Source organism: Pygocentrus nattereri, chromosome 7, assembly GCF_015220715.1.
Source record: "Pygocentrus nattereri isolate fPygNat1 chromosome 7, fPygNat1.pri, whole genome shotgun sequence".
Lineage (NCBI taxonomy): Eukaryota > Metazoa > Chordata > Actinopteri > Characiformes > Serrasalmidae > Pygocentrus > Pygocentrus nattereri.
Window position 1 is genome coordinate 30,437,512 of NC_051217.1, and position 25,032 is coordinate 30,462,543.

At 40.6% G+C, this 25,032-nt stretch overlaps 1 protein-coding gene across 2 annotated transcripts in view; it reads left to right on the forward strand.

Moving 5' to 3' along the window:
- The first annotated feature begins 3,032 nt into the window (after window positions 1–3,032).
- The window catches only part of slco3a1 (solute carrier organic anion transporter family, member 3A1), a 78,392-nt gene continuing 56,392 nt past the window's right edge, over window positions 3,033–25,032 (forward strand). The window contains exons 1-3 of one of the 2 annotated variants that reach the window (XM_017704235.2): window positions 3,033–3,501; window positions 3,586–3,743; window positions 16,233–16,686. In XM_017704235.2, coding sequence (XP_017559724.1) covers window positions 3,597–3,743; window positions 16,233–16,686 — 601 coding nt within the window. In that variant the 5' untranslated portion in view covers window positions 3,033–3,501; window positions 3,586–3,596. Of the gene's footprint in view, window positions 3,744–16,232; window positions 16,687–25,032 lie in introns of both variants that reach the window. The other variant, XM_017704234.2, reaches the window with a different exon arrangement.

The window sequence follows — 25,032 nt, forward strand, 5'->3', positions numbered from 1 at the left end:
GATAGATAGATAGATAGATAGTATTGCAGTAAGTGGTATGAGGTTGTTACAACACAATAAATATAAGCAGAACTATGAATATCAGCTGCGTTTACAGTCTAAAGTGCATAGTGAAAGTGTCATTAAGTGGTTGAAATTGCCTTCCAGCTTCAAGATACATCATCAGAACAGGATTTTTCTAGTCTTCAAACTGTAGCACTGCTCTAGGATGTGAGCAAACACGTTTACAACACATGTCAACATTGTTAAATATTTAATCTGGGCGGAGTGTCCCTTTAAGTACAGCAATAACAGCAACGCGTCAATAACAAGAACAATTGTGGCAAGACAATAACGCACAGATAGATCTGTGCTCACAGGGTGACAATAAAGGACAAAGTGGACTATGTGAGTGTGTACATCTATGTGAGTTTTGGTCTATGTGAGTGTATACGTCTATCAGTGTGTGCAGGCATGTGTGTGTGCATATCAACGCGAGCATCCATGAAAATGTAGACACAAGAAAATGCCTGCACAGATGGGTCTGTGGATACGCAGCCAGATCATGAGAGCCATCCCTCCGGCCCCCAGCAGGCACCGCTTTCACAGGCCGGCACAACGAAGCTGCCCTTTTGACTGGCCTCTGTGGTGAGTACAGCCAGCACTGCTGCCTACTGGATGGGTTCCACACTAGTATTACTGCCAGCCATGGGAAGCACACAGATACTCCTTCAGGAGCAGCTCTTTGGCTATGATGTCTTGTACTTCTAAAGGTGACATGATTGTAAATAATCACAACAAACTGAATGCGAGACATTATAATAAGCTTTTTTTTTCACGCTGACATCATCAGATTTATACGAATTTCTTAAAGGCTAAGTTTCTCACCCAAGTTTTCTAGTTGTGAGGTATTTTACTCACCTGCCCTCTCCCAACATTTCAAGCATGGTGTTCAATCTAATGACATTACATCATTTTTATTTAATTACCATGTCAGGAAAGCTGGTTACAGAGCCACGCAGTTCCAAAACATGACTGCAGAGAGTCAAAGAATATCTTTCTAAAATAATCCCAATTTCAAAAGCAAATAAACGCTCTGAACTTGTTATCACAAGTTGGAAACAGGAGCCTGCAAGAAGAATGTGAGGGCAGGTATTTACTGCATAGCCCATTAAGCATTAAAATAGCTTTCTTTGGTACAAGAAAAGATGTATTGGCTTGTTTAGTTCTTTGTGGCTCGTTTGTCAGTTTGACAGTTAAAGGCTTCAAAAATAATTGCCCAAACAAAGGATGGAGATTTATCGCTGACTGCCATTCTTAAATATGCTATGGATTGTAGGGAAAACTAGAATTCTAGCTAGGCAGCATAAACAAGTGATAAAATGTGCCACCATTGGTAACTAGTGCTTACACTTTGGTAGCTATTTGAGGGAAATACAGACAAATTAAAGGACAAAAACAACATAAAATGTCTTAGTAAGGTTTTGGGCCACTGCAAGCTGCCAGACCAGCTTCAGTGCACTTTGGCATAGATTCTACAAGCCTCTGGATCTGTGCTGGAAGGATGGAACGCTGTTCTTCCACGTGTTTTTGATGGTGGTGGAGAGTCTAACACATTTAACATCTGTAGTTGTTGATGGACTGTTATTGCTGACACAGTCTGATCATGTCCTGTACTGGCAGTTTCAGGCATAAGGAACATCTGCTCTACGTTGCTCTAATGAGCATCATACTCATTGAATATTTCCTATTTACCATAATTTCCAAACCTACTTACCGAGGTCTTTCCTAGAGATCTATCGTAGATCTATGTCCCAGTAATGACACTTCCTTTAAAGTCACTTGTATAATTTCCACTTACTATCTTGATCCAAAATAGAGGTCATCTAGGCCTTTTCAGCATTTTTATACAAGGGCCACAGGGCATGGTAGCATGTCCGGAAGCACCTGCCATTTTTATGTTTCTCCACTCATTTATTCAAGTTTAACTTGAAGTGATTTCTACATGTTTAGAGATATGTTGGCCATTATTTGATGGATTTTGTTCATTTGAAATGAATTTGAAAATTCATCCATCCGTTCAGATAAAGTGTGGTAAAGCAATGCTTTGCCTGCTAGGATTTGAGTTTTTATACCTCTGGCGCTACTTACTGTACTCTTTATGCAAAGCCATATTGAGTGATTCTAGATGCAGCTTTGTAATCTAAATACCCCATGTCCATATACTTTTCTTTGGGAACAGCTTTTCAACAAAATCACTCACAAAACACTTAAGTAGGCTTAATCATTTTCTCCTCACCTTGAAATCTTGTAAAGCAGGGCTGCCCAACAAAATTTGTCCCCAGGCCAAAACTGGCCATATGAACGTTTGATCAGGTTCATCAGAAAGTTGCTGTAACCCCACCCCTTCATTCACTGAGGGAACATAGTTTTAATTTAAGCTATTTATTATCTCAATAAAATCTGTATTTTTAAATATTTTAATATAATATGTCTAATATGAGGTGACGTTTATGTTCTGAAACCTAGCTACTTGTTTTGACTTTTTGGCCCTCGGCCAACCGCAAACACTTTGGCCGCCCAAGTCAAAAGGTTTGGAAACCCCCTATACCCCAGAATGTCTGTACATCAAAAAAATCATATTTACAGTTTTATTTTCATCTTAAGCGTTAATTCCAAGTCGGACTGCGTAGGCTAACATTGAATCAGGTAGGCCCTGTGTGTGTGTGTGTGTGTGTGTGTGTGTGTGTGTGTGTGTGTGTGTGTGTGTGTGTGTGTGTGTGTGTGTGTGTGTGGCCATGTATTCATATCTATGTGGGGACAAAACGTCCCCAGGTCGACAGGGAGACGACCATAGAACATTTGTGGGGACATTTGGCTGCCCCACAAGGGAAAAACTCATATTATTTAAAAAGGAAAAGCAAAATAGTTCCTTTCAGACGCTGCGGTTGAAGTATGACCGTGACACAAACGTGAGAGAGAGAGAGAGAGAGAGAGAGAGAGAGAGAGAGAGAGAGAACTGACCCTCGTGCTACACAGCGCCCCTACAGGCCAGCAGGCTGTCTGTGTTTTGGCTGTGTGTATGTGTTTGGAGGGAAGGCAGCAGACGGACGGCTCTGCAGCGCAGTGCCCGTTTCTCTCAGGCTGCCGGACCGCACGCGGAGCCCCACACATAACGAGAATCACCGCGAGACTCTCCGCAGCTTCGAGCTGCTGGCGAGCACCATCTCAAGAGGGGGCAGGACAGAACAGAAGAAGGAAAGGAAGATGAAAAATGCCGCGTGAACGCAAAATCGATTCGCGTTCAGTCCCCTCCGTCACTTCACCGTCCTGTCGCGCCTCCATTCAGCGCCGGAGCTGCAATGAACGTCGCGCCGCGTCGAGCTGAACTGCCGCTCCGCAGAACGAGAGGAAACGACGCGGCTGCTCGCTGAGCTCACTGAGGGTGGGAGGACGGGCTGCGACTGCGACTGCGGCTGGGAGCAGCAGGTTCTCCTCCGCGTGTTTGTGTGTGCGTGTGAGGTGCGTGTGTGGGGAGGGAACGCGGCTGTGGCGTTGCTTATGTTTAGCCCCGGGCAGCTTTTTTCTCTGCTTTTCGTTCCTAAGCCGCCGCCGGGATGCAGGTGAAAACGCAGAGGAGCAGCTCTGAAGACGCGCCGCCAGACTGCATAAAGAAAAAGACTTCGTGCTTCTCCAACATCAAAATCTTCCTGGTGGCCGAGTGTGCCCTGATGCTGGCGCAGGGCACCGTTGGAGCCTACCTGGTGAGTGAAGGACGCATGTCTGTCCCTCCTCTACTTTTCATTTCTCTAAGAGCCTGGTTGAAGGCCCTGCAGCTTTGGGACGTATAGTTCCACGTGTGAAGCTGTTTTTGAAGGAACTTGATCGGGACTGGCGTTACTGGGCTTAGGCAGGTCGGTTCACAGCTAAAGGCTGTGCTACCTGCCGTGCCCGTGTCTGCAGTAGTTCGTAAGGATGCAGTGATCTGGGATTGGGCCGAAATCCGATATTTTTGATGTGCGTATCTGCCGATAGCGATTCAAACATGCATACAGTGTAGAAACTGCGACTCAATTGACATTTATTAGCATTGTAGAGGCATATAACATTTATTCCTATAGCCTCACAACTGTTGTAAAATGAACAAAATGCTGACATTTTAGCGGCCAACGTCACCTGAATGTTCTGTACAGTAATTACGTCATTATTGAATTGAAACGCCAGGCGAATCTAAACATCTGACTGATGCCGATATGCTTCCACTACCGCCACGCATCCTTAAAGGGGAATCCCACCGATTTAGCATAATTCCATCATTTGAAAGAGTCATCGAGAGTGGTTTGATGTAAACTGGCTCGTTGTATAGACTGAGCTTTCTTTACGGTGGTGGTGATAGAAACCAGGAGTTGTAACGTTTACAACACAAATATAACCGTTTTATTTACTATCCATAACCACCAGTGAACCTTTTATATTAATGTTAACCATGGAAAAATAGTGAAAATCTGAAAACAGAAGGTTTTGGGGGCTGTTTGCCATACAATTCCCTGCATATATCCCTCTGATGTAAATTTCTCTACTACAGAGCACTTAATACCAAACCACATTGAATGACTTTGTTTGCGTCTTCACCCCTGAATGTACACATTCAGAAAAATTGGTGGAGTTTTAGTAGGTTGACTTGATGGTAATGTCGGCTGCTGTAAATGACTTGGACATCACACGATTGATGTCATTTGGTTAGTAATTTAGAGTTACCTCTTGAAAATAGCACACAGAAAGCAACGCTGGCTAGAGGAAAAAGGCGCCAGAGAACATTTAACGAGCTTTCAAATTAGCCGTGTCCTCAGTCGACTTTTTCAGAGGTGCTTATCTAAACCAGCAACTGAAATGTTTGGCTGTGAAAGCGTGAGGCCTACCACAACAGAGAAGCATAGTCTATCCTTTCTGGCCAGATATATATTAAATGATCTGTTGAAGGCATCTGAGTTTTTAGACCGTGCTCACAGTGTTACCCTCTCTGAGTCAAACTGTTAAGCTCTGCAGTGAGCATTGTATAGCTTAGATTTTAGTGCCACAGACGTTTTTCCACTGCCTTTTTCAGAAAAGCCAGAGTGGCAGCCAGAGTTCTGTAGGTATGCTCACTGTTCACCAAAGCTGCGCTATGTACAGCCATTTGGTCCATCAGAAATGCGCTCAAGTGCTCTGACCTTATTTGGAGAGGACGTTGCAAAATCCATGTTTGAAAATGAAATGTCTCAAAGGGGCATATTTGTTGGAGATCGGATTTGTTCCCAGTGGGTGGAAAGCCTGAGACTTGGGAACTATAGCAGCGCAACCCATTTTTAGAACCCCCCCCCCCCCCCCCCCCCAATAGTTTCATGTCTTAATGTTATGAACACCGTTCAGCTACACTTCCGCAGATGGTTAGGGTGATTAGCTGAAGTTATACTTCTGAAGAATTCTTATAACGAGTTTTGGGTAATGCAGTGAGGGTGTTTTCCCTGGGGGCCTAAAATTTCCGTACAGATTTGTGCTGAATTGTCTACTCGAAGAGTCTACTCCTCAGACATCCATGGAAATGTAGATGAGTCTACTCATCAAAATCCCGCTTACTCTCTTGATTATGTTCGCTGATAAAGAGTTCCTGAAGTAGGCCTTTCAGAACTTCAGCTCCAAAAATATGGTTATTTTATCTTCTCAGCGGAGGCTCTTGGAAATATCTACTCTTTTTTTTTTATTTCTTTCTTTTCCCCCCCTCTCATGCATTTTTTGGGGCACATCATGATCATTGTGAAGTGCTTCTCTGATCTGCTGCGACTGTAGGTCCTGTACTCCTCCCTTCGAGACTCCCTGTTTCTCTCAGCCTGACTCAGAGGCTTCTGTGAGACATTAGTCTCATTCCTAGGTATTGTGGCAGTTTCCATGTGAATTTTCATGTGAATTATTTTAGTGATTGATAAATAAGGAGCATTATGTTCATGATTGCCATGATTTTTACACAGGGCACATTTGTATGTTGTATTTTTTCCCAATATGGTAATTTCAGCAAATAGACAGTAGCTCTGCATTGTGATCTCTGTAGATAATATGTTAACTTATTTTCACTTCGAAAATAAGCCAAGAGTAATTTGAGCAGGGGCACCCAAACTGTTGCATACGACTGTGTTGTTTAACTGGGTGCTTGAGATTGTTTTGAAAGAACAAAATACATATAAATAGTACATTTCCTTTGTACTTTGTCTGGTTTATATTTACAAATTTGTGTAAAGTTCCCTTTGGTTTTATTTTGAGAGAATAAAAAGGACAGAAACACACAAACCTTATCTAAGCCGCTTATCCTTCTGGGTCGTAGGGGTGCTGAAGCCCCTGAAGTCCCAGCGGTCATTGAGTGGTAGGCAAAAAGCACCCTGGACAGGAAGCCAGTCGATCGCAGGATATGGAAATAAACAGACCAATCGAAGAAAAAAAAATTCAAGTTTTTACTAAATTAATTTAGCAGAAGTGCTCAGGAAACATTAGTTCATTAAGTTTATTCATCAGATATAGTTTATAGAGATTGCTTAAGTATTGTCTGATGCTGTGATACTAACATGTATTTTAAAAATATTGTGATAGAAAATATTTTCTGCACCATCCAGCACTACCTCTGCTAATCTTTGTGTGATTTCAGGCCTTTTAAGTTGCTGAATTCGCTAAATAGAAGGGGTGTCTAGATGTTTTTGGAAATAGTGCAACTTTAAGTTTTGAAAGATGCTGCAGTTTATTGCCTCTTCGTGGTCCCCACACAGTACAGTGAGCCAACGTGAATGGGGCTACTGGCTCCTCATAAAAAACAGATATCCAAGTTTGTAGGTGTTTGTTGGCACTGTTTTAGTCATTGTGAAAGGCACTCCACAGCAAACTCTGTGTGAATAACAAGTAATTCCACTGACTGTGTGAATTTTTAATTTTATTTATCAGGTCAATGTGCTCATAGAATGCTCAATTGCCAAGATTCAATAAAACTCTTACTTGCTTAATAATGCTGTCCATAATACTGAGTATTGGATTTTGATAGAGGGAATATTATTAAATTAATTGGTTGCAGCCTTTTGTGATTAACTGATTAAGACTGGAATCCTGATATGGAATATTAATCATTGTTTTTATTTATAAACAGGGCTCACTTTTTCTGCCCGTGCCAAGTTTGAGTCTGCAGTTAGAGAAGATGAGTCTAATGCCTAAGCTAACTCTGGTTAGCAGACTGCAGAAAAGTTTGTACTTGTCCCCTTTCAGAGGCACTGCAATGTACACAAACATATACAAACCACTCACTGGACCATTACCTTTCATGGAGCGCCATTATTTCCCTTTGTTTGCACTTGCTCAATTTGCATGTGCCTGAAACTAGGCAGCACCGACACAGATGCCTAGCCCTCTGGAAGCATCTGTTGGCTGCTTCAATAGGATGAACAGAATGAATTGTATAAGCTGGTGCCTGAAATGCAAGTGTCCTCTAGGGTCATGTGTCTGAGTCCAAGCTCGTAAATGCAATGTAAATCACAATGCATCTTCCTTCTGTACTATGGCATATTTCTGAGTGGAACACAGTATAAGGGAGGGTTAAAGCTAGCTGAGCATTTCACTTGACAATAGGTGAGGGTGGTGGGGAACAGGGGAGGGACTAGTTAGTATTATTTTTCCCACTGACTGGGTCACAGTGACACAATCTTAAATTTAGAAAGCCATTTTAGAAGTGGACAAAAGTCATTACACTTAGGTTAAAGATTAGGAGAAAAAAGACCCCTAGTGCTAAAATGGCTAATTGTCTTTTGAGTGTACACAGTCTCCATCTCTGTCTCAAAAATACTAATGCTGCTAACAGCCATTTGACCGTATACAGTCTCCTTCATCTCTGTCTCAAATATACTAACACTGCTAACAGCCATTTGACCGTATACAGTCTCCTTCATCTCTGTCTCAAATATACTAACACTGCTGACAGCCATTTGACCGTATACAGTCTCCTTCATCTCTGTCTCAAAAATACTAGCGCTGCTAACAGCCATTTGACCGTATACAGTCTCCTTCATCTCTGTCTCAAAAATACTAACGCTGCTAACAGCCATTTGACCGTATACAGTCTCCTTCATCTCTGTCTCAAATATACTAACACTGCTGACAGCCATTTGACCGTATACAGTCTCCTTCATCTCTGTCTCAAAAATACTAGCGCTGCTAACAGCCATTTGACCGTATACAGTCTCCTTCATCTCTGTCTCAGAAATACTAACGCTGCTAACAGCCATTTGACCGTATACAGTCTCCTTCATCTCTGTCTCAGAAATACTAATGCTGCTAACAGCCATTTGACCGTATACAGTCTCCTTCATCTCTGTCTCAAAAATACTAGCGCTGCTAACAGCCATTTGACCGTATACAGTCTCCTTCATCTCTGTCTCAAAAATACTAACGCTGCTAACAGCCATTTGACCGTATACAGTCTCCTTCATCTCTGTCTCAGAAATACTAATGCTGCTAACAGCCATTTGACCGTATACAGTCTCCTTCATCTCTGTCTCAGAAATACTAACGCTGCTAACAGCCATTTGACCGTATAGTCTCCTTCATCTCTGTCTCAGAAATACTAACACTGCTAACAGCCATTTGACCGTATACAGTCTCCTTCATCTCTGTCTCAAAAATACTAGCGCTGCTAACAGCCATTTGACCATATACAGTCTCCTTCATCTCTGTCTCAGAAATACTAGCACTGCTAACAGCCATTTGACCGTATAGTCTCCTTCATCTCTGTCTCAGAAATACTAACACTGCTAACAGCCATTTGACCGTATACAGTCTCCTTCATCTCTGTCTCAGAAATACTAACACTGCTAACAGCCATTTGACCGTATACAGTCTCCTTCATCTCTGTCTCAGAAATACTAACGCTGCTAACAGCCATTTGACCGTATACAGTCTCCTTCATCTCTGTCTCAGAAATACTAACACTGCTAACAGCCATTTGACCGTATACAGTCTCCTTCATCTCTGTCTCAGAAATACTAACGCTGCTAACAGCCATTTGACCGTATACAGTCTCCTTCATCTCTGTCTCAGAAATACTAACACTGCTAACAGCCATTTGACCGTATACAGTCTCCTTCATCTCTATCTCAAAAGTGCTAACATGGCTAACAGTCTTTTCACCCAATACTTTTCAAAATGCTAACACTATTAGCTAGCATATTTAGTGACATTCCTTTAGAAACATTAATGGGTCACTTGGCTTGGTGCGTTTGTTATTCATAATTCTTAATGATTTCATTGCTTTATGTTTATTTTTGCAGTTTCATGGTAGAGAGCTCCTTTAAAATGTGTTAATTTAGTTAATCATTCCTGATGTTTTAGAGACTATGCATTTTTATTGGAAGTAATGTGACAGTTACCCACTAGCAATTTTATGTTCTAGCTCATGAGAGATTGTTAGATAAAATGTCAAGCGACAGATGCTATGATTGGCAGCTCTCATATTTCCTGTCATTTGCTGTCTTTGGAAATGATTTGATGTGTGCTGACAGTCTTTTGGCCATATACAGTCTCCTTCATCTCCGGTTCTTATAGGGTCCTTAATAAAATCCTTTCATAAAATGTGAGTCACGTTGTTTTCTCATAGCATTAGGTAGCACATCATTGGTCAATGATTTGGGTCTCAGTTCTAGATGCAGATATTGTTTATAGTCAGCACTGTAAGGGGAAGCATAAAATGCATCTGAACAGTATTGACCTCAGTGTTACCTGGCATTGCATTGTGTTGTCTTTATGGGCTGAAGTGGCACTTTTCTGTATTTGAATAGCAAATTTTGTTATTTAAATTGGCCGGTGAAATGTTTCTTCAATCATCTGGCTCTGATCAACTGATTGTAAGGCCTGTATAGCTGAGGAACATCCAGTGTAAGAATATTTGCTTGTAAAATAATACTGTATTATCCCAAATCACCCTACTGTTTACAGCAGCTTCAGAAACCATTGTAATGGAAGGTTGAAGCAAAAGTGCGCTGCTAAATAGACTAAGAGGTGCTATTGAGACTACATGCTGTCATGCTAAACACTTCCAGACATGATTGATACAAGTGCTCTCAAGCTAAATCAAACGCATCATGCTGAGGAATGTCATGTAGCAGGTTGAGATTACAGAAGTTAAACTGAGACGAACCAAACTGGTTTTGTTTTTGCACTTGAATACTAACTTCCCTCTACGTGTTGAATGTTCTGTCATTTTTGAGTGACAGAAAGGTCTGGTTTGTTGTGTTTGGCCAACGGGTTGGGCAAGAGGGGTAGGAAAGTACAGCTATGGGTGGATCTGCTGGCTCAGTGGGGACTGGAGCTTCAGTTGGCTTCAGTTAGCTTGGCAATACAGATGGCAGACTTCCTGTCATGGTGCGCTGGGTTTGGGGAGGTGGCAGGCCTTAAGCTTGCTTTGATCTAGGAAATCAATAGGACAGTACATCATAGATAACCTATCGATTCGCATATCAATACAGTGGTGCCTGGATCAGTATTTATGAATGAACTAATGAAGTTTTCATTATTTGTTAGCTGTTGTATGTGAATAATGTGAATATCCTTTATAACTGCTGTAAAGGCGTGTCTGCTCCTTGTTATTTGCGTACATGAGTTAGTTTCATTTTCACTGTCTTAGTTTAGTTTGTGTTTTGGAGTTGTTTTTAGCGGTGATCATCACTTGGGTGTTAGCATTTTGATTGTGTTTGTAGCACTGCTTTGTGTTGTAGCTAAGTGGATGCTAAGAAGATTAATTTACTGGGATGTGTGTGTGAATTTGTTCAGTGTTAATTTTACAGCCACAAACTCTCATATACAAGCATATGTGCCCACTTACTGACCACTACTAGTGCTGCAGCCTTTGCATTTATAAATGAAGAAAGTTAACTCTCTTTGCCTTTCTGAACTCTGACAAGCACCTCAGAGTGGACCACGCCTTTTAATATATTCCTTCGAAGCTCTTGCAATGTTATTTTGGTTGTTGTTTTAAAACAAAATGATGAGATTGTTTTCATTTTTAAGCAAGTTATACGGTAAACGTTGACAAAAATATTTGTTGTATATGTGATTGGTCACATCATTGTATCATATCGTGATGCTTGTATCATGATGCATATCATGACAAAGTTTCTGTGAGTACCCAGCTGTACCCTGGCGTATGTAAAAAGAAAACAAAAAAAGCCCAGCTAGTCCATCAACAGGTTTTATAGACTTGGCAGAGAGAGAGAGAGAGAGAGAGAGAGCGCGCGCAAGCAGCAGATGGGGCTATGGACAGCTCTGTGATGTCCTCACCTCTCGTCACGCTTCCAGAGCTGGTGGACTGCCATGTCTTTGGCCCTGGCAACTATGATAAGGCACATGCACACCCCCACACACAAGTCATTCCATGAGATTTCTCTCCAGAAGCGCATTGTTTTTCTTTTGTTTACAGATAAGGGAGCGACCTATACGTTATTGTTTCTTTTCTTTAACTATTTGTTGCATGTTATGCATATTATAATATTAGGAGAGGCATAGCATCATACTGGCACCAATTAGTGCTCGGCTGATTAAAAAAATTGTTTTAAAAAAATGTATTTTAATTCGTTTCATTTAATTAAATTCATGTTCATTTTAATTAATGCAATGATTTTTGATCATTGCCTTTTTGTGCAAGTTGTGGATGTCGTGAGTATTTAAAGAACACTAAACAATCGCCTGTTTCACTAAAAAGCGAGCATAGTCAGTCTGGTTTCATTGAATTAAGTAAAGTATAACATATGACAGGTTATCATTATAGACAGTATTATCGGCCAGCTGATATATCGGTCAGTCTGTGGTACCCATACTCATTGTTGGTCTGTCAGACTCACCTTGAGTCCATTCGTGCTGTCTTATTTCTTTGTGACATCAGTGCTGTCAGGTTTCTTATCTGTCTCCCCGCAAACAGCTCTTTCTCAGTGCCTGTAAAGCCTTACTAGAAGGACTGAGGAGTTAAGCTAATGTTGGGGCTTAGGGATTGGAATGTGCAAATACCCTTTCTAGGACACTTTCCTGAAGCTCTTTAAATAGTCTGCTAACAGCTTGGAGTGAAAATGTAGCAGGTGGGCCACAGCTACCACACATTTTAAATCTTACTGCAGATCCATTTGGTCAGTTCCAGTTATTATGAAACCTCTATGGCAGGGGTAGTATTTTATTCACCCAATCTCATTCTGCCTAATACCTCTTAAATCTTTTGAGCACTTCTTGACAGAAAAAAGGCCTTGTGGCTAAACCCAGCCAATACTGTGTTTGCTGAAAAGTGTCCATGTGATTTTTGAACCACATATTAGTTGTCAAAGTTGCTTAATGACCATCTGAGAATAAGATGTGTATCTTAAGCACTGTCCATGCATAAAGGTGGAACACTGTGAACAAGAAAATAAACCTTATAGGCCTGGGCCTGGTGAGGATTAATAGAGTTACCACGGTAACAGATCCCAATGAGAGTAAAAGCTCATTTAGCATCGGTTTAAAAAAAAAAAAAAGATATATTTCACACAAACCACAGGAAGAAATTAGTATTTGAACATAAGCTGTTGAAGAGAATAGTGTGATGTTGTACCAAACATAGATGAGGTTGTTCTAGAAATGCTGCTGTTGAGCTGCGCTGGTTGAAGGCACCCAGTGTTGCAGGCAGATATCCTTTTAAAAAGCCACCCAGCTATTTGGTACAGTTTACATTTTAATACATCCTCAAACCTTGGCATCAGGTTTTGAACAGACAAAACAGTTTTGGGTCACCCAAAAAAAAAAACACTAAAATTTCAGCTGTCTTACAGTCTCCAGTATAGCTCTGCTGTCTTTTACTTAGATTAATTACATATTTGTGGCCAAATGAATGATGACTGAATACTCCAACCATGACTTTTACTGAAGTGCATTATTATGTTGCTTGAAGTCACACACATCATTTTGTTTGCTTGGGCTTTCTGTTTGACGTTAGGGATCATCTCCAAATGACCTCTTCTTCTTCGTCCTCATCGTCTTTTTCGTCGTCTGCTTCTGCTTTTGCTTCTGCTCCTTCTCCTTCAGCAGCAGCCGTATAGGCTCTGTGCAAGTACATTTGCTGATGCTTTTGGACACTTATCAGTGGTGTTCTTAATAGCATCAGCAGATGTACTTATAGAAATGATAACAGCACTTTTTCTTCTGATAATTTTTAGATTCGTCCTAACTCTGAAGCAGATGTGAGAACAAAGTGATGGCGTGTGAAATGAAGCTTTATCAACCCGGTCATATGCCTAATGATATGTCCTACCTTGTTGAAATATTCTACTGTACTATACATTACAGATGGCTTCCCACATAAAACTATAGGTAGGATATTTTAATAGCCTAGATGACTTGATCAGAAAATGCTTCCAATGTTAAAACTGGTAAGATGAAGCATCTTTTCGGAGGGCAGTAACATTAAATAACACACACATATATATATATACACACACACACACACATGTACACACACACACACACACACACACACACACTTTAAGTAAGGTCAAATTAACATGAAAGGAAAACTATAAACCATTAGAAATATTAAGAAATATGTCATCTAAAAATGAAAAGTCAATAGAAAAGATTCACAGTCAAATTTTAATCTTCCAGACTTCCCTCTGCTAGCTTATTTAGCAATTTGAGCAGTGAATCAGACGACTGTATATAAGCTAGCTAGCTAGCTAGCAGAGCTGCTGTACGGTTGTTATTTTCTCGTAGTGACTGAAAGGGCTGGTTTGTTGTGTGCAGCTAACTGGCTGGATAAGAGGTTTAATGAACGATGGCTGTGCCATCTGGACTGCAGCTTCATTTGGACTCAGCTGAACAGAAGTACAAAGTGCAATCATAGCACAAATGTCTGAACAGCAGGACTGATTCACCATCCTCTTCAGATTCCTCTTCAAGTAAATTGTCCCAGGCAAAGCACAGGAAATTGAGTCATGGTCAGTGCAATTATAAGATTGTTGTAATAATGTTATTACTATGCTTGGTCATAGAGCTTTTATAGTTAATGTATTTCTGTGATAAGGTGGTCCTTATTGTATAGCGCAAGCATAGAATGGCAGGCTGCTCTAGAACCTGCAGTTTTGTGTGTGTTGATGTAAATTAGTTTAAAAGTTGCGTTAATGTTTCACGCTGTGCGTTTGAAGAGACGGGGAGATACTTGGAGACGGAGAAATAGACATGTTTTGAAACACGCTCACACATGGACAGACAGAGAGAGAGAAAGAGAAGAAAGCAAGCAGTGTTGGGACAGTCACTCAGAAAATAATCCTTTACAAATTACTAATTAGTTCTCCCAAACTATAATGGGATTACTTTACTCATTACTTCCTGGAAGAAGCAATCGCATAACTCATTAGTTCACTTCAGCGTTGTTCTCTAAAACCCGTACAAATCTGTACCAACTGGAAGCTACAAGGATGAGGACCAGTCCATCTTTTTGGGAGTTATTTAAGGAAAAACAGATAGTAAACATCACTTTTAGGAATCATTCTCCAAATTGTTTCCCCTTGCTGTAAACATCGTCATTTGGCCAGCACCTGCTTGGTGTCTGGAGTTTGCTTATTGGGTCATTTGTTATTGAAATCTGTCCAATGCAAACAGATTTTGAGTGACAGATTTCTGTTACTTTATAGCAACGTTAGACTGGTAGCTCCAAAACTTCAGACATCAGACATGTCTCAGCTAATCAACTACATTTGGGGTAAGGCGTGCCAGTGACTGGATGTGCTGCGCTACATTAAACAGACATCTAAAGGACCTCTCCTTTAAGCAGAAAAATACCAATTACAAAAGCCCTATTCTCTGTTGTGTGAAATAAAAATCATTAAATACTGATATATTTGTATGTAAAAGTTTGGGCACCCCTGGACAAATGGCATATTTTGTTGAAGTGAAATGAACCTCTGCAGCAAACTGGTTTGAAAAATGTTTTTCTGCAAATGTTGCACAAAAAAGCTCTAGTTCTGCAGGAATCATGGTAATATGAATATCTTATTTAGAAACATTAAATGATCAAGATTCTAGGTGCGTCTGTAATTGTGATGAGAATCCAGTAATGTAAATTTTGTGTTGCACTACTTTGCTACCAGAAAAAGCAGTTAGACTACAATAAGCTTTCCTTTGTGCTGCATTACGAGTGAGCTGAGCTTGTCTACTGCATAGCAAGGGGTTGTAGACTATAGTGCATGGCCTCAATATCATGCTCTTTTGACAAACTTGCAAAATGTAACAGTCCAGAAACAGATGATATATGAAAGCCTTTACTGTCCTATAATACCTCTGATGTACCTTCCATAGATTGAACAGAAAGCTGAGCACTAACCATGATAGAGTATTTACAGTGTGATGTCTGATTCTGGCTCTCCTATGTTTACTGATTTCCTTTTTTGTTTTTGGATACTTTTTGATATGAATTAATCGGTGGTGGCTTTGATGACTGTGAACAAAGTCAAACATGAAATCCTTTATTATAGTTATTTGTACCCAGCATCCAGTGTAATGCAGAATACTTTTGTTTCGTCATATATACTTAATGTTTGTTTTTTTCCACTTTAAAAAGTTCTGACGTTATAAAAAGGTACAACTATGCCTCTTACTCTTGAAAATGTAAACACAATGCACCTTTAAAACACAATTAAGATACATAAAAAGACTTTTAGGTTTACATTCATGTTGTTGCATTTTAGGGGACTAAAATTTGTCTGGGTAGTAAAAAAGTGCTGCTTGCAGTTATTAATTCTAAAGGGGCACTTACCTTTTAACATGATTCATGTGTTGGTCACCTTTCATGTGTTTGGTACTTTAAATAAAATAATAATAAACAAAATTGTGTTTTGTGGTTGAAAAGGTTCTTTGTCGAATGTTGAGTTTTATCAGTAGATCTAAAAGCATTAACTGTAACAAATACACAGAAAAAAGAAGGGACCGCTTCTCATGGCACTGTAGTGTTTTTTTTTTTTTTTTTTTTTTTTTTTTTAGTACTTATGCATTTGAATAGTATTCGCATCTTATTTAAACCCAGTTTCACGTCATTTATATCACTTTAGTGTTATTCATTTATCTCTATTTACAGTTGTTATTGCCACACATTTACACAAATCTCAGCACTGTGGCAAAGAAAAATGCTTTTGAAAATGGTTATTTGCGATTCAGGTTTGTTTTTTTTTCCCTTTATTTTGCAGGTCAGTGTCCTGACCACACTGGAGCGGCGCTTTAACCTGCAGAGCGCTGACGTGGGAGTGATTGCCAGCAGTTTTGAAATAGGTAACCTAGCTCTCATCCTGTTCGTCAGCTACTTTGGTGCCCGAGCACACCGGCCGCGCCTGATTGGCTGTGGGGGCATCGTCATGGCACTGGGGGCACTGCTGTCGGCCCTGCCTGAGTTCCTTACCAACCAGTATGATTACAAGACCACAGAAGCATGGCGCAGGGACCTGGGGCGGAATGTGTGCTCCAACGCCTCACGTGGGGAGATGGACAGAGAGCATTGCCTGAACAAAGCCAACACCAACATGATGTACCTCCTGCTGATCGGTGCTCAGGTCCTACTAGGAATTGGAGCCACGCCCGTGCAGCCTCTGGGTGTGTCCTACATAGATGATCATGTGAGACGGAAAGACTCCTCGCTCTATATTGGTAAGTGAATTTCATCTGTTCTGTGGCTGAAATGGTGGCTTGAACAAATTCTTGGCTTTTTATTTATGCACCATGCAAGAACCACAGATTTTGATCATGTGGTTAAAAAATGGCTTGTGATTATTTATAAATAGAGCAGAAAAGACATTTTTTTGTGACTTCAAACATTTGTGACTACAGGGTTTACCAAGCATAAAAGGTCTATCTAGTCATAAGTATTGTGATGTTATATTTTTGCTGCATCACCCACCCTTACTTTTAGTATAGAGCAGCAGTACTCAGAAAGCATGGATTCATTAATGTTATTAATGTAAACCTAAATATTTTATTATATTAGATTATTATATTAGATTGTAGATACAGGGTAGGTGTGCTTAAGGTAGTGCCAGTTTGGTGTATATGAATAATATTCATATGCTGAATTGAATTGCTGCCCGGTCTAGGATAAATGTGTTCACGTATAGGGTCTGGACAATAGCATTTTTACTTTTCTGATACTTATTTTCAAATTTTGAGTATCTGATCTGATATTTTACCTTAAAAGCTACTAAGCTTGAACTAAGTTGGGTCTACTTTCAGTTGAAGCATTTGACTTCAGAATAGCATCTAAAAATAGGTTTTTATACTACTCACACATTCTACTACCCACCGAAAGAAGTGCACAGCTAACATCACACCACACAGTTTGGTACTGTTTCATGCTAGATTTGTTACAGGATTGGATCAGATCCCTTTCCCCCTGATGTCCGATTCAGCTCTCTTGCTGATATTGATGCCTGCTCTGTCTATAAATGTGTTTACAAGGATTTGAAAGGCAAAAGTATTAGCTCAGTGTAATCAAAGTAGACTTTTGTCTGGGAGATTCGTTCTGGTTTCAGGTATCTGAGTACAAAGGCAAAAAAATTAGCGATGTGGAAAAGTGGAAAGGCAAACAGCAAAATCATTAGCCTTTTGTGTGCTGCTGGGAAGAAGTGTGTGTACATAACCATTGATGCAGGAAAAAAGTGGAGTGTATGTTGCACACAAATGTATGAGGAATTATACAAAGGCCTAGAACAGCAGCCATCCAGAGTGACTGGCAGATGGGTGGTGCTAAACTTAACAATTACTTTTTTTTTTTTTTGTACATGTACCCTGTCAGAAAAAAGGGTACTGTACAGGTACACTATTGTTCATTAATGTACAAGCAGTATAAACAGTATAAAAAAGGCCAAATAAACACACTCCATCCATTTGCATTTTAGAGGAGCTCAATCATTTATGGTGTGAGAACTCCTCTATAAGTGGAGCTGATGAAAAGAGGGGAAAAGCCTCAAAAAGTGTAAAACAGTAGTTCAGCGACTGTTGAGAGCCACGCTCACTGCAGAACGTTTCATTTGGCTTTCTGTCACTCTAACATCAGGTCAAGTTTGCACACTGAAATAAACGCTAAACGGGTGTCTTATTAGCATCAGTTAGCTGAGGCTAAGCCTTTACTGTGATGTGTGGCACTTTCGGCCTGCTAACTAAGCTATTGTTAGCTTAGCCAGAATGCTACAGCTCCAAACACCACAGAGCAGGTTTGATTTTGGCTTGGTGTCACTCCCACACCAGTCACTTGACTTTTGCTTTCTCGGATGTTAGATTTTATCTTTCACGTTTGATTCAGAAGAGCAGCAGTTAGTCACAATCGAGCCTGTACTGAGGTGTGTGGCACTGTTTGGGTCTGTATTTAGCTTGTTAAGCTAATGCTAAGTTAGCCAAGGAACAGGTTTAGTTCTGCCTGTTTGTCCCTTCACCAGCAGTTGCTTCACTTCGCTGTTTCAAATCTGAATCTTTATCACCTAACTTGAGTCAGTATTGTAGTTAGCCGGAAACAAACAAAGTTCTGTGGTGAGCCGAGCTGTTATCATGCTAGCTAAGCTAGTGCTAACCACCTCCTCTCTCCTAATTAGCAGCACTGTTTATCATTTAGCATTTGTAAGATAGATGACATTTATTGAATGATGTCTTGAAAATCACGCCCTGTGATTCACTTATTTGGTGACCATGTAAGCGAAACGCTGGTAGCAAGTGGCCCAAACCCTAAAGTCAAGACAGAGCATATGACATCAATGAAACTAAAAAAATATGATTGCAGTGTAATATGGTACAATTCTGTTCCTTTGCATAAGTAAATGTATTCTGTTTCTCTTTTCCATTATATGCATTTCGTTGCTTTGTACTTGCGACATAAGCAATGACAATAAATTGAATCCAATCCAATAAGTAACTAAAGGTGTACCCAATAGGGTACCCGCCATGCATGTAAGTGGTACCATCCCAGTGACAGTTTAGTACCTTTTTTTTTCTTAGGGTGTAGACAGTAATGAAAAAGTGGAGAAAAAAACACAACTTAGAATTTGTGTAAAGGCAGATGCCTCCGCTGCCTTTTTTGTTCACTCACCGTTTCTGCTAGGCTATTTGACCACTACCATCTGCTGACTTGGCAGTAGGTGTACCAGCGTGCATTGAAAGCATTTCTCAAAGCTAACGTAAGACAATTTTTTGAGAGTATAACTGGAGGTGATGGTTTTTATTACTTTACATTTTTACTTTAGGGTATAGTTTTCATGTGCAGACCTACTGTTATTCCCAGGGCCTGTTCTGAGCATGTTGGTTTACAATGTCAGCATTTTGGTAAATTACTCTGGATTACATGCACACCAAAAAGGCTTTAAATGCCTCCTGAGTAACGCTGTCTTAACAGAATTCAAATGATGATTATGGTGTTTTGTCTGTTAACGTGACGCAGTCAGACTGTAATGAAACGCCTTTGGGTGCAGTCTTCATCTCTCATCTTTCAGCTCGTCTTGTCTTTACGTTCTTATCTAATGCACAAGGGCTCCACTATTATGGGGAGCAAAATTATGCAACTGCTAATGCAGTGGCTGGTGTTCAGTCCATTTTCATTTCTCTTAAGACATATGCAGCACGTTGATGTTACATTAACGTAAATGCTTCATTAATGCTTGGCCCATCCCATGTGTTTGTTCCTCTGAAAATGCTTCAGACTACCATAAGAATCTCATGCATGAAGATGCACAGGATAAGTGTAGCCCGCCACCTTCGGCTTGCTCGCTGCAGCCGCCCACTTTGTAGATCTTAACAGTCGTCAAGGTGACAAGTGCAAGACTTTGAGGGGTAATTGGACAGTTCTGGCTGATGCACTGGCTTCTGTTCCCACATAATAAGATCCACTCTTATCTCAGCTTTTTAAAGGCAGCAGTCCTTATCAAAGCACACAGGTTTCCCCGCTTCATAGAAGCCGTGGGGGATGTGGTCGCCACCCCCCCACCCCCCAATCCCCTTTCTTGTGCATATCTATCGTTTGATGAGAACGAGGAGATGTGTGTTTAAAGAGAACACCTTTGGTGCTTAGTTCCTATTTGATGCCTTGTAGAGTCCACAATGAGGACCCAAGAGAATCAGGCCATGAGATCCCGTTTTCAATCTTTCCTAGAAGGTCAGTGCTCTTCTTTTTAAAAAAAAAAAAAAAAAAAAAAAAAAAAAAAAACACACTGAGCATAAACGGGGCAACCAGTGGAAATAGCATTTACGTCAGTGCCAAGAACAAAGTGGAAATGGCCTCCAAGTTTGGAGAAGAATGTGGAGTTTACAGTAGGCTGAGTGTACTGGGAGTAAAATAAGATCACCTCAATACATGTTGAAAGGGTCCCCTTTGAATATGAATTTTATGTTGAATATGAAGAAGTATGTTGCAGCTCTGTAGACATGGACACACATTGATTAGAATTTGGCAGGCTGCGACAGAGATTTGGAACTGTCCTCTTCTGATAAGCAGCATGGCAAAAACAAGCAGCCCTGCTTTGGAGTACAATGCCGTACTGAGCAGCAGTACACACCCAGCTGAACGTCCTAATCCTCGTGCTGCAGGCAAGTCATGCGCTTGTGGCCGTGTGAATGGGCCAGATTGTTCTAACATCACCAGCATTTCTTTTCTTGGAGAGATAAAGTGTGCTCAGTGCACACAGTTGGGAGTGGGTGCACAATTGCTCCTTCTCTAAAGTGAGAAGTGTAATTATATTTAATATAAGACGTGGCAAGCCTAAGTATTGCTCGAAAGCGGTACAAAACTGATTTGCTTCTAACAATAGCATGACTGTGCCTTTAGGCCAATTTGAAATGGTAATATAATGAACACTTTCCATTTAAAGTGCTATACATTCTGAACAGTAAACATCATTCCTTTAACTAAAATATTGTTTATTAATAAATTGCTTGCATAATGAAGCTCATTGTTTCTCTTTAGGTCTGATTATAGCACATGCCACTGTGAAATCATCTGATGGTCACAAGCAGCTCCTTTTTTTGTTCTGCCTGTCAATTATCCAAGGAAATATTGGAAAATTTTGTATTGGAAACTGAAAGTTTGTAGGAAGTCTCTTTAAAATTACAAATCAGTTTGTATGTGCTAAATCTAGACTTCAGTCACACTAGAATTTGTCAGCAAACTTTCACAAAATTACATGCATTTGAATTTCCTGCGATGAACTATTTCACATTTAGAGGCATCCGATCTAATAAAGAGTTGCTCCGGGTTAAAAGTTGGCAAAACATTCTTGCAAAGTCTCAGATGTGGAATGGTATATGTTAAAAGTTGGTACTAAAAACGTTTGTGTACAAATTATTCTGCAGTACTACAGTGTTTAGCCTAGCGCCTTGGTGTTTAATTCAGCGTTTAGGAGGTGTATAAGATAAAATAGCCAACGAGAGGTACAAGGTCTTATAAGTTGGCGCCCCACTTTCGCCAACCGCATCAGTTACATACACTTTTTTGCTACAGATCAAAGTGCAGCACTATCCTGCGGAGAGTATGATGGGCCAGTTAGCCAGTTTTCTAGCTATTATGTTAGCTTCTGGGCTACTTGCAGCTGAACTGAAGTCACCCCACTGCTTCCAAACACTGCAGAGATCAGTGCGCAGTGCTAAGCTGTTGCAATACATTGTCTAATACAGGTAGTTTTTACTGTTTATGGTTAGCAAGTTAAAAACTGAACCATAATGGACGATTTTTGTTTGTCACCAGTTTTCCAGACCAGCCCCAGTTGACATTTTGACATAACAGTTGCAAATGTCTAGTGTGACTGCAGCTTCAGCATCTTCAAATTCAGAGGCAGCATCTCAAAGGAAAGGGTCTTTATAATGGTTTGTAAAGCTTCATTTTCAAATATAGACCTCTTCCACCATACAGATGTCACCTCAAGCATCTTTGATGCTAATTATTCACTAACTTTTAGATGGTACTTCATCTGTCTGAATGGTTGCAAACTCAGCCATTATAATTGGGTTTAATGTCCCAGGGCCTCAAGTCTTCAGCCATAATGGATGGACTCCTGCTAGCCTCAGTGGCTCTTCATGTTTAATGACTGTAATAGGCCTCGTCTCCGTGTCCGTGATTGCTGCTCAGCCTCGTTGAGCTTGGCCTTTGCGTCAAACCATCCTCACCCCACGCTGCGCCCTCATCTTTAGCCTCACGGCCTGCCCATCACATCCCACTCATGACGATCTAAACACACAGGCCACCTCAAAAGAGGATGGTTTCAATTAACCAAGCAAGCTTGTGTTCTCAGAGCAGATTTTCACTGATGCGTTGTTTTCTGGTGAAACATTCAAAATTGCTTTTGAAGAATGATGGCAAAAAGGTTCCATTGGTGTGATTCATACTCAGGTGTGCTAAAATATGTATTGTGAAATATGTTTTGTCTTAATTTGAAGAAGGGTCCTATAAAGGTTCTTGTTTTTATCTAGAGTAGAGCTTTTAGGGAAATGAGCAAGTGCTGAAAAATCTGTGGGCCACTCATGAAGAGGGGTGATGCACATGGTGTAAATGAGAGATGGTGAGGGGAAAAAAAACACTATAAGGTGTTCAGTGCTTTCTTGTTGGCTCATCTTGGTTGAAGAATTCTTTTGTCTGTCCCAAGTAGTAGCAGCTGGTGTGGGAAATAATTTTGTCACAGTATGGTTAAAATTTACAATGGTTTTGTTAATGATAGTGATTTTATATTTCTGACTTTGGCATTTGTGTGTGTGTTGTTGCTGAACACATCCACACCTTCATAGTCACGGTTCCCATCTTCTAATGGGTGTTTCCAGCATGACAATGCAAAATTCCACAAAGCAAAAGCAATTTCAAACTGGCTTCATGAATGTGTGCACGCATGTGCGTGTGGGTACATTTTCACAACAATACTGTGTGTTTAATTGCCTGTACAAAAGTTATGGCATATTATATTAATATTTTTATTTAATTTTTTTTCCATTATATTAAATTCAGCAAAGAAATAGAAAAGTTACATTAAAAATTGCAGAAAAAAGGTCATATTAAAGTTTGTCCCCTGTAGAAAATGTTAACTTATTTTCACTTGTAAAATAAAAATAGTCATTTGAGACTGAGGGTATTTAAACTTTTACATATACTTTAAATGCTTAAAAATGTATGTTAACTGCTACTTATGCTTCTGTTATGTCTCACTTTTAATATGCTATATTTAACAACTGAATTTTTATTATGCAAAATGGTTAAAAATGGAACAAAACCTGTGGCACATACGTGTAAGCCCTTTGCAGTGCTCCACAAAAAATGGTCAGTGCTGTTTCGTTTTCGAAATTTCGAACTTCTAAAGCCGTTTGCGTCATATGGGCATCTCTGTCAGATACTGCTGGAGAAAATACTGGTAAATATTAAATGTTCACACTCTCATTAGTAGATGAGAGTCTGCTTGTGGCTACCAGGCTTGGGGACTGTCTGATGCAGATGACTAAGGGAGACATGTGTGTGTGTGTGTGTGTGTGTCTCTCTCTCTCTCTCTCTCTCTCTCTCTCTCTCTCTCTCTCTCTCTCTCTCACACTCTCTCTCACACTCTCTCTCACACTCTCTCTCTCTCTCACTCACTCACTCACTCACTCACTCTCTCTCTCTCTCTCTCTCTCTCTCTCTCTCTCTCTCTCTCTCTCTCTCTCTCTCTCTCTCTCTCTCTCTCTCACTCACACTCTCTCTCTCTCTCTCTCTCACTCACTCACACACTCTCTCTCTCTCTCTCTCTCTCTCTCTCTCTGTCTCTCTGTCTTTCTGTCTCTGTCTGTCCACTTCCACGACAACAAACTGGACTAATGTTTCCTCTGAGTTTCTTACTAAGCAGGGTGAGGGATTGCTGAAACATGCCTAAATCAGCCATTCGGCTAAACCAGTTACCTTCGCATGTCATGTATGTTGTTACATGCCCTTCTTTGTGGCATACCTGTACAAAGGTTATGACATTACTAAACCTCGACAAGCATTCAAACTATTATGCCGGATGAACCAGTAAATCCCCCATTACTGTGCCCCAGTTAACAATGTTCTTATTGTACTTCAGAAGGTTTTTACTGTAGCAGTTTTTAAACCCATCAGTGTGTACTGTCAGTGCTTGACCTGTATATATGCAGTCCATGCTTGATTGTATTTGTGTCTGGTTCATATAAAAATATTACATCACTGAAAGGTCAGCTTCTTAGGAGCAGCCTTGGGGAAGAGAGCTGAAGGCGTGGAAGCGTAATTATGTAGAGTGGTTGGAATGCTAACCAGCCAGCCCAGCCATGAGGTGGGTCTGGGCAAGCTAGCAGTGTATGCATACCACACAGCCCTGCAAAAAACAACTCCCACAGGGTGAGCTTGGCCTTTTCTGCTTCCTTACTGTAAACCTCCCAGGAGTTGCTGCTCTGTGCCAAGGGCCTTTCAGAAGCTAGCATGCAGAGCTCAGATATTAGTCTACCATTAGCTCATGTTCCCTCATTTTCCGCTGTTAAACATATCAAGCAGTGGCGTATGTAACACTGGGTTAGCATCAGTACCCGGCAGATCTCTTTTGATGTAGTAGCTGTGAATTCTAGGTAGTGTAGTATGTGTACATGGTCTGGCTAAAATCTCTTGTTAAGAGGGGAGGGCAGTTTTTGGCGGTAGACAAAGCCTTGAGGAGATTATTTTGTTTTGTGTGGCTAGACATTTGGGCATGCTTTTGGAGCCAGAGGAAATAAACATGTTCGGAGGGCGAGCATCAACAAGGACTTGGTTCCCAGCACTTTCTCTGGCCTTTTACAGTCAGTTTTCTAATTCTGGCATTTCCCATGAGGCCTTGGGTGACAAAAATATGCGGTAGAGACATGGAATGGGTTTGCTACAAAACTCAACAGTGCACCAACACAGTCCAACTGGTTAGCAGTATTCAGCATGCCTTTTAGAGTGTCCAGTAACATGATGCCAGAGTTGATGTGAAATATTGGCTTCATTTAGCCTAGTGCCAGCAGCTGCCTGAGGGTGACTATTAA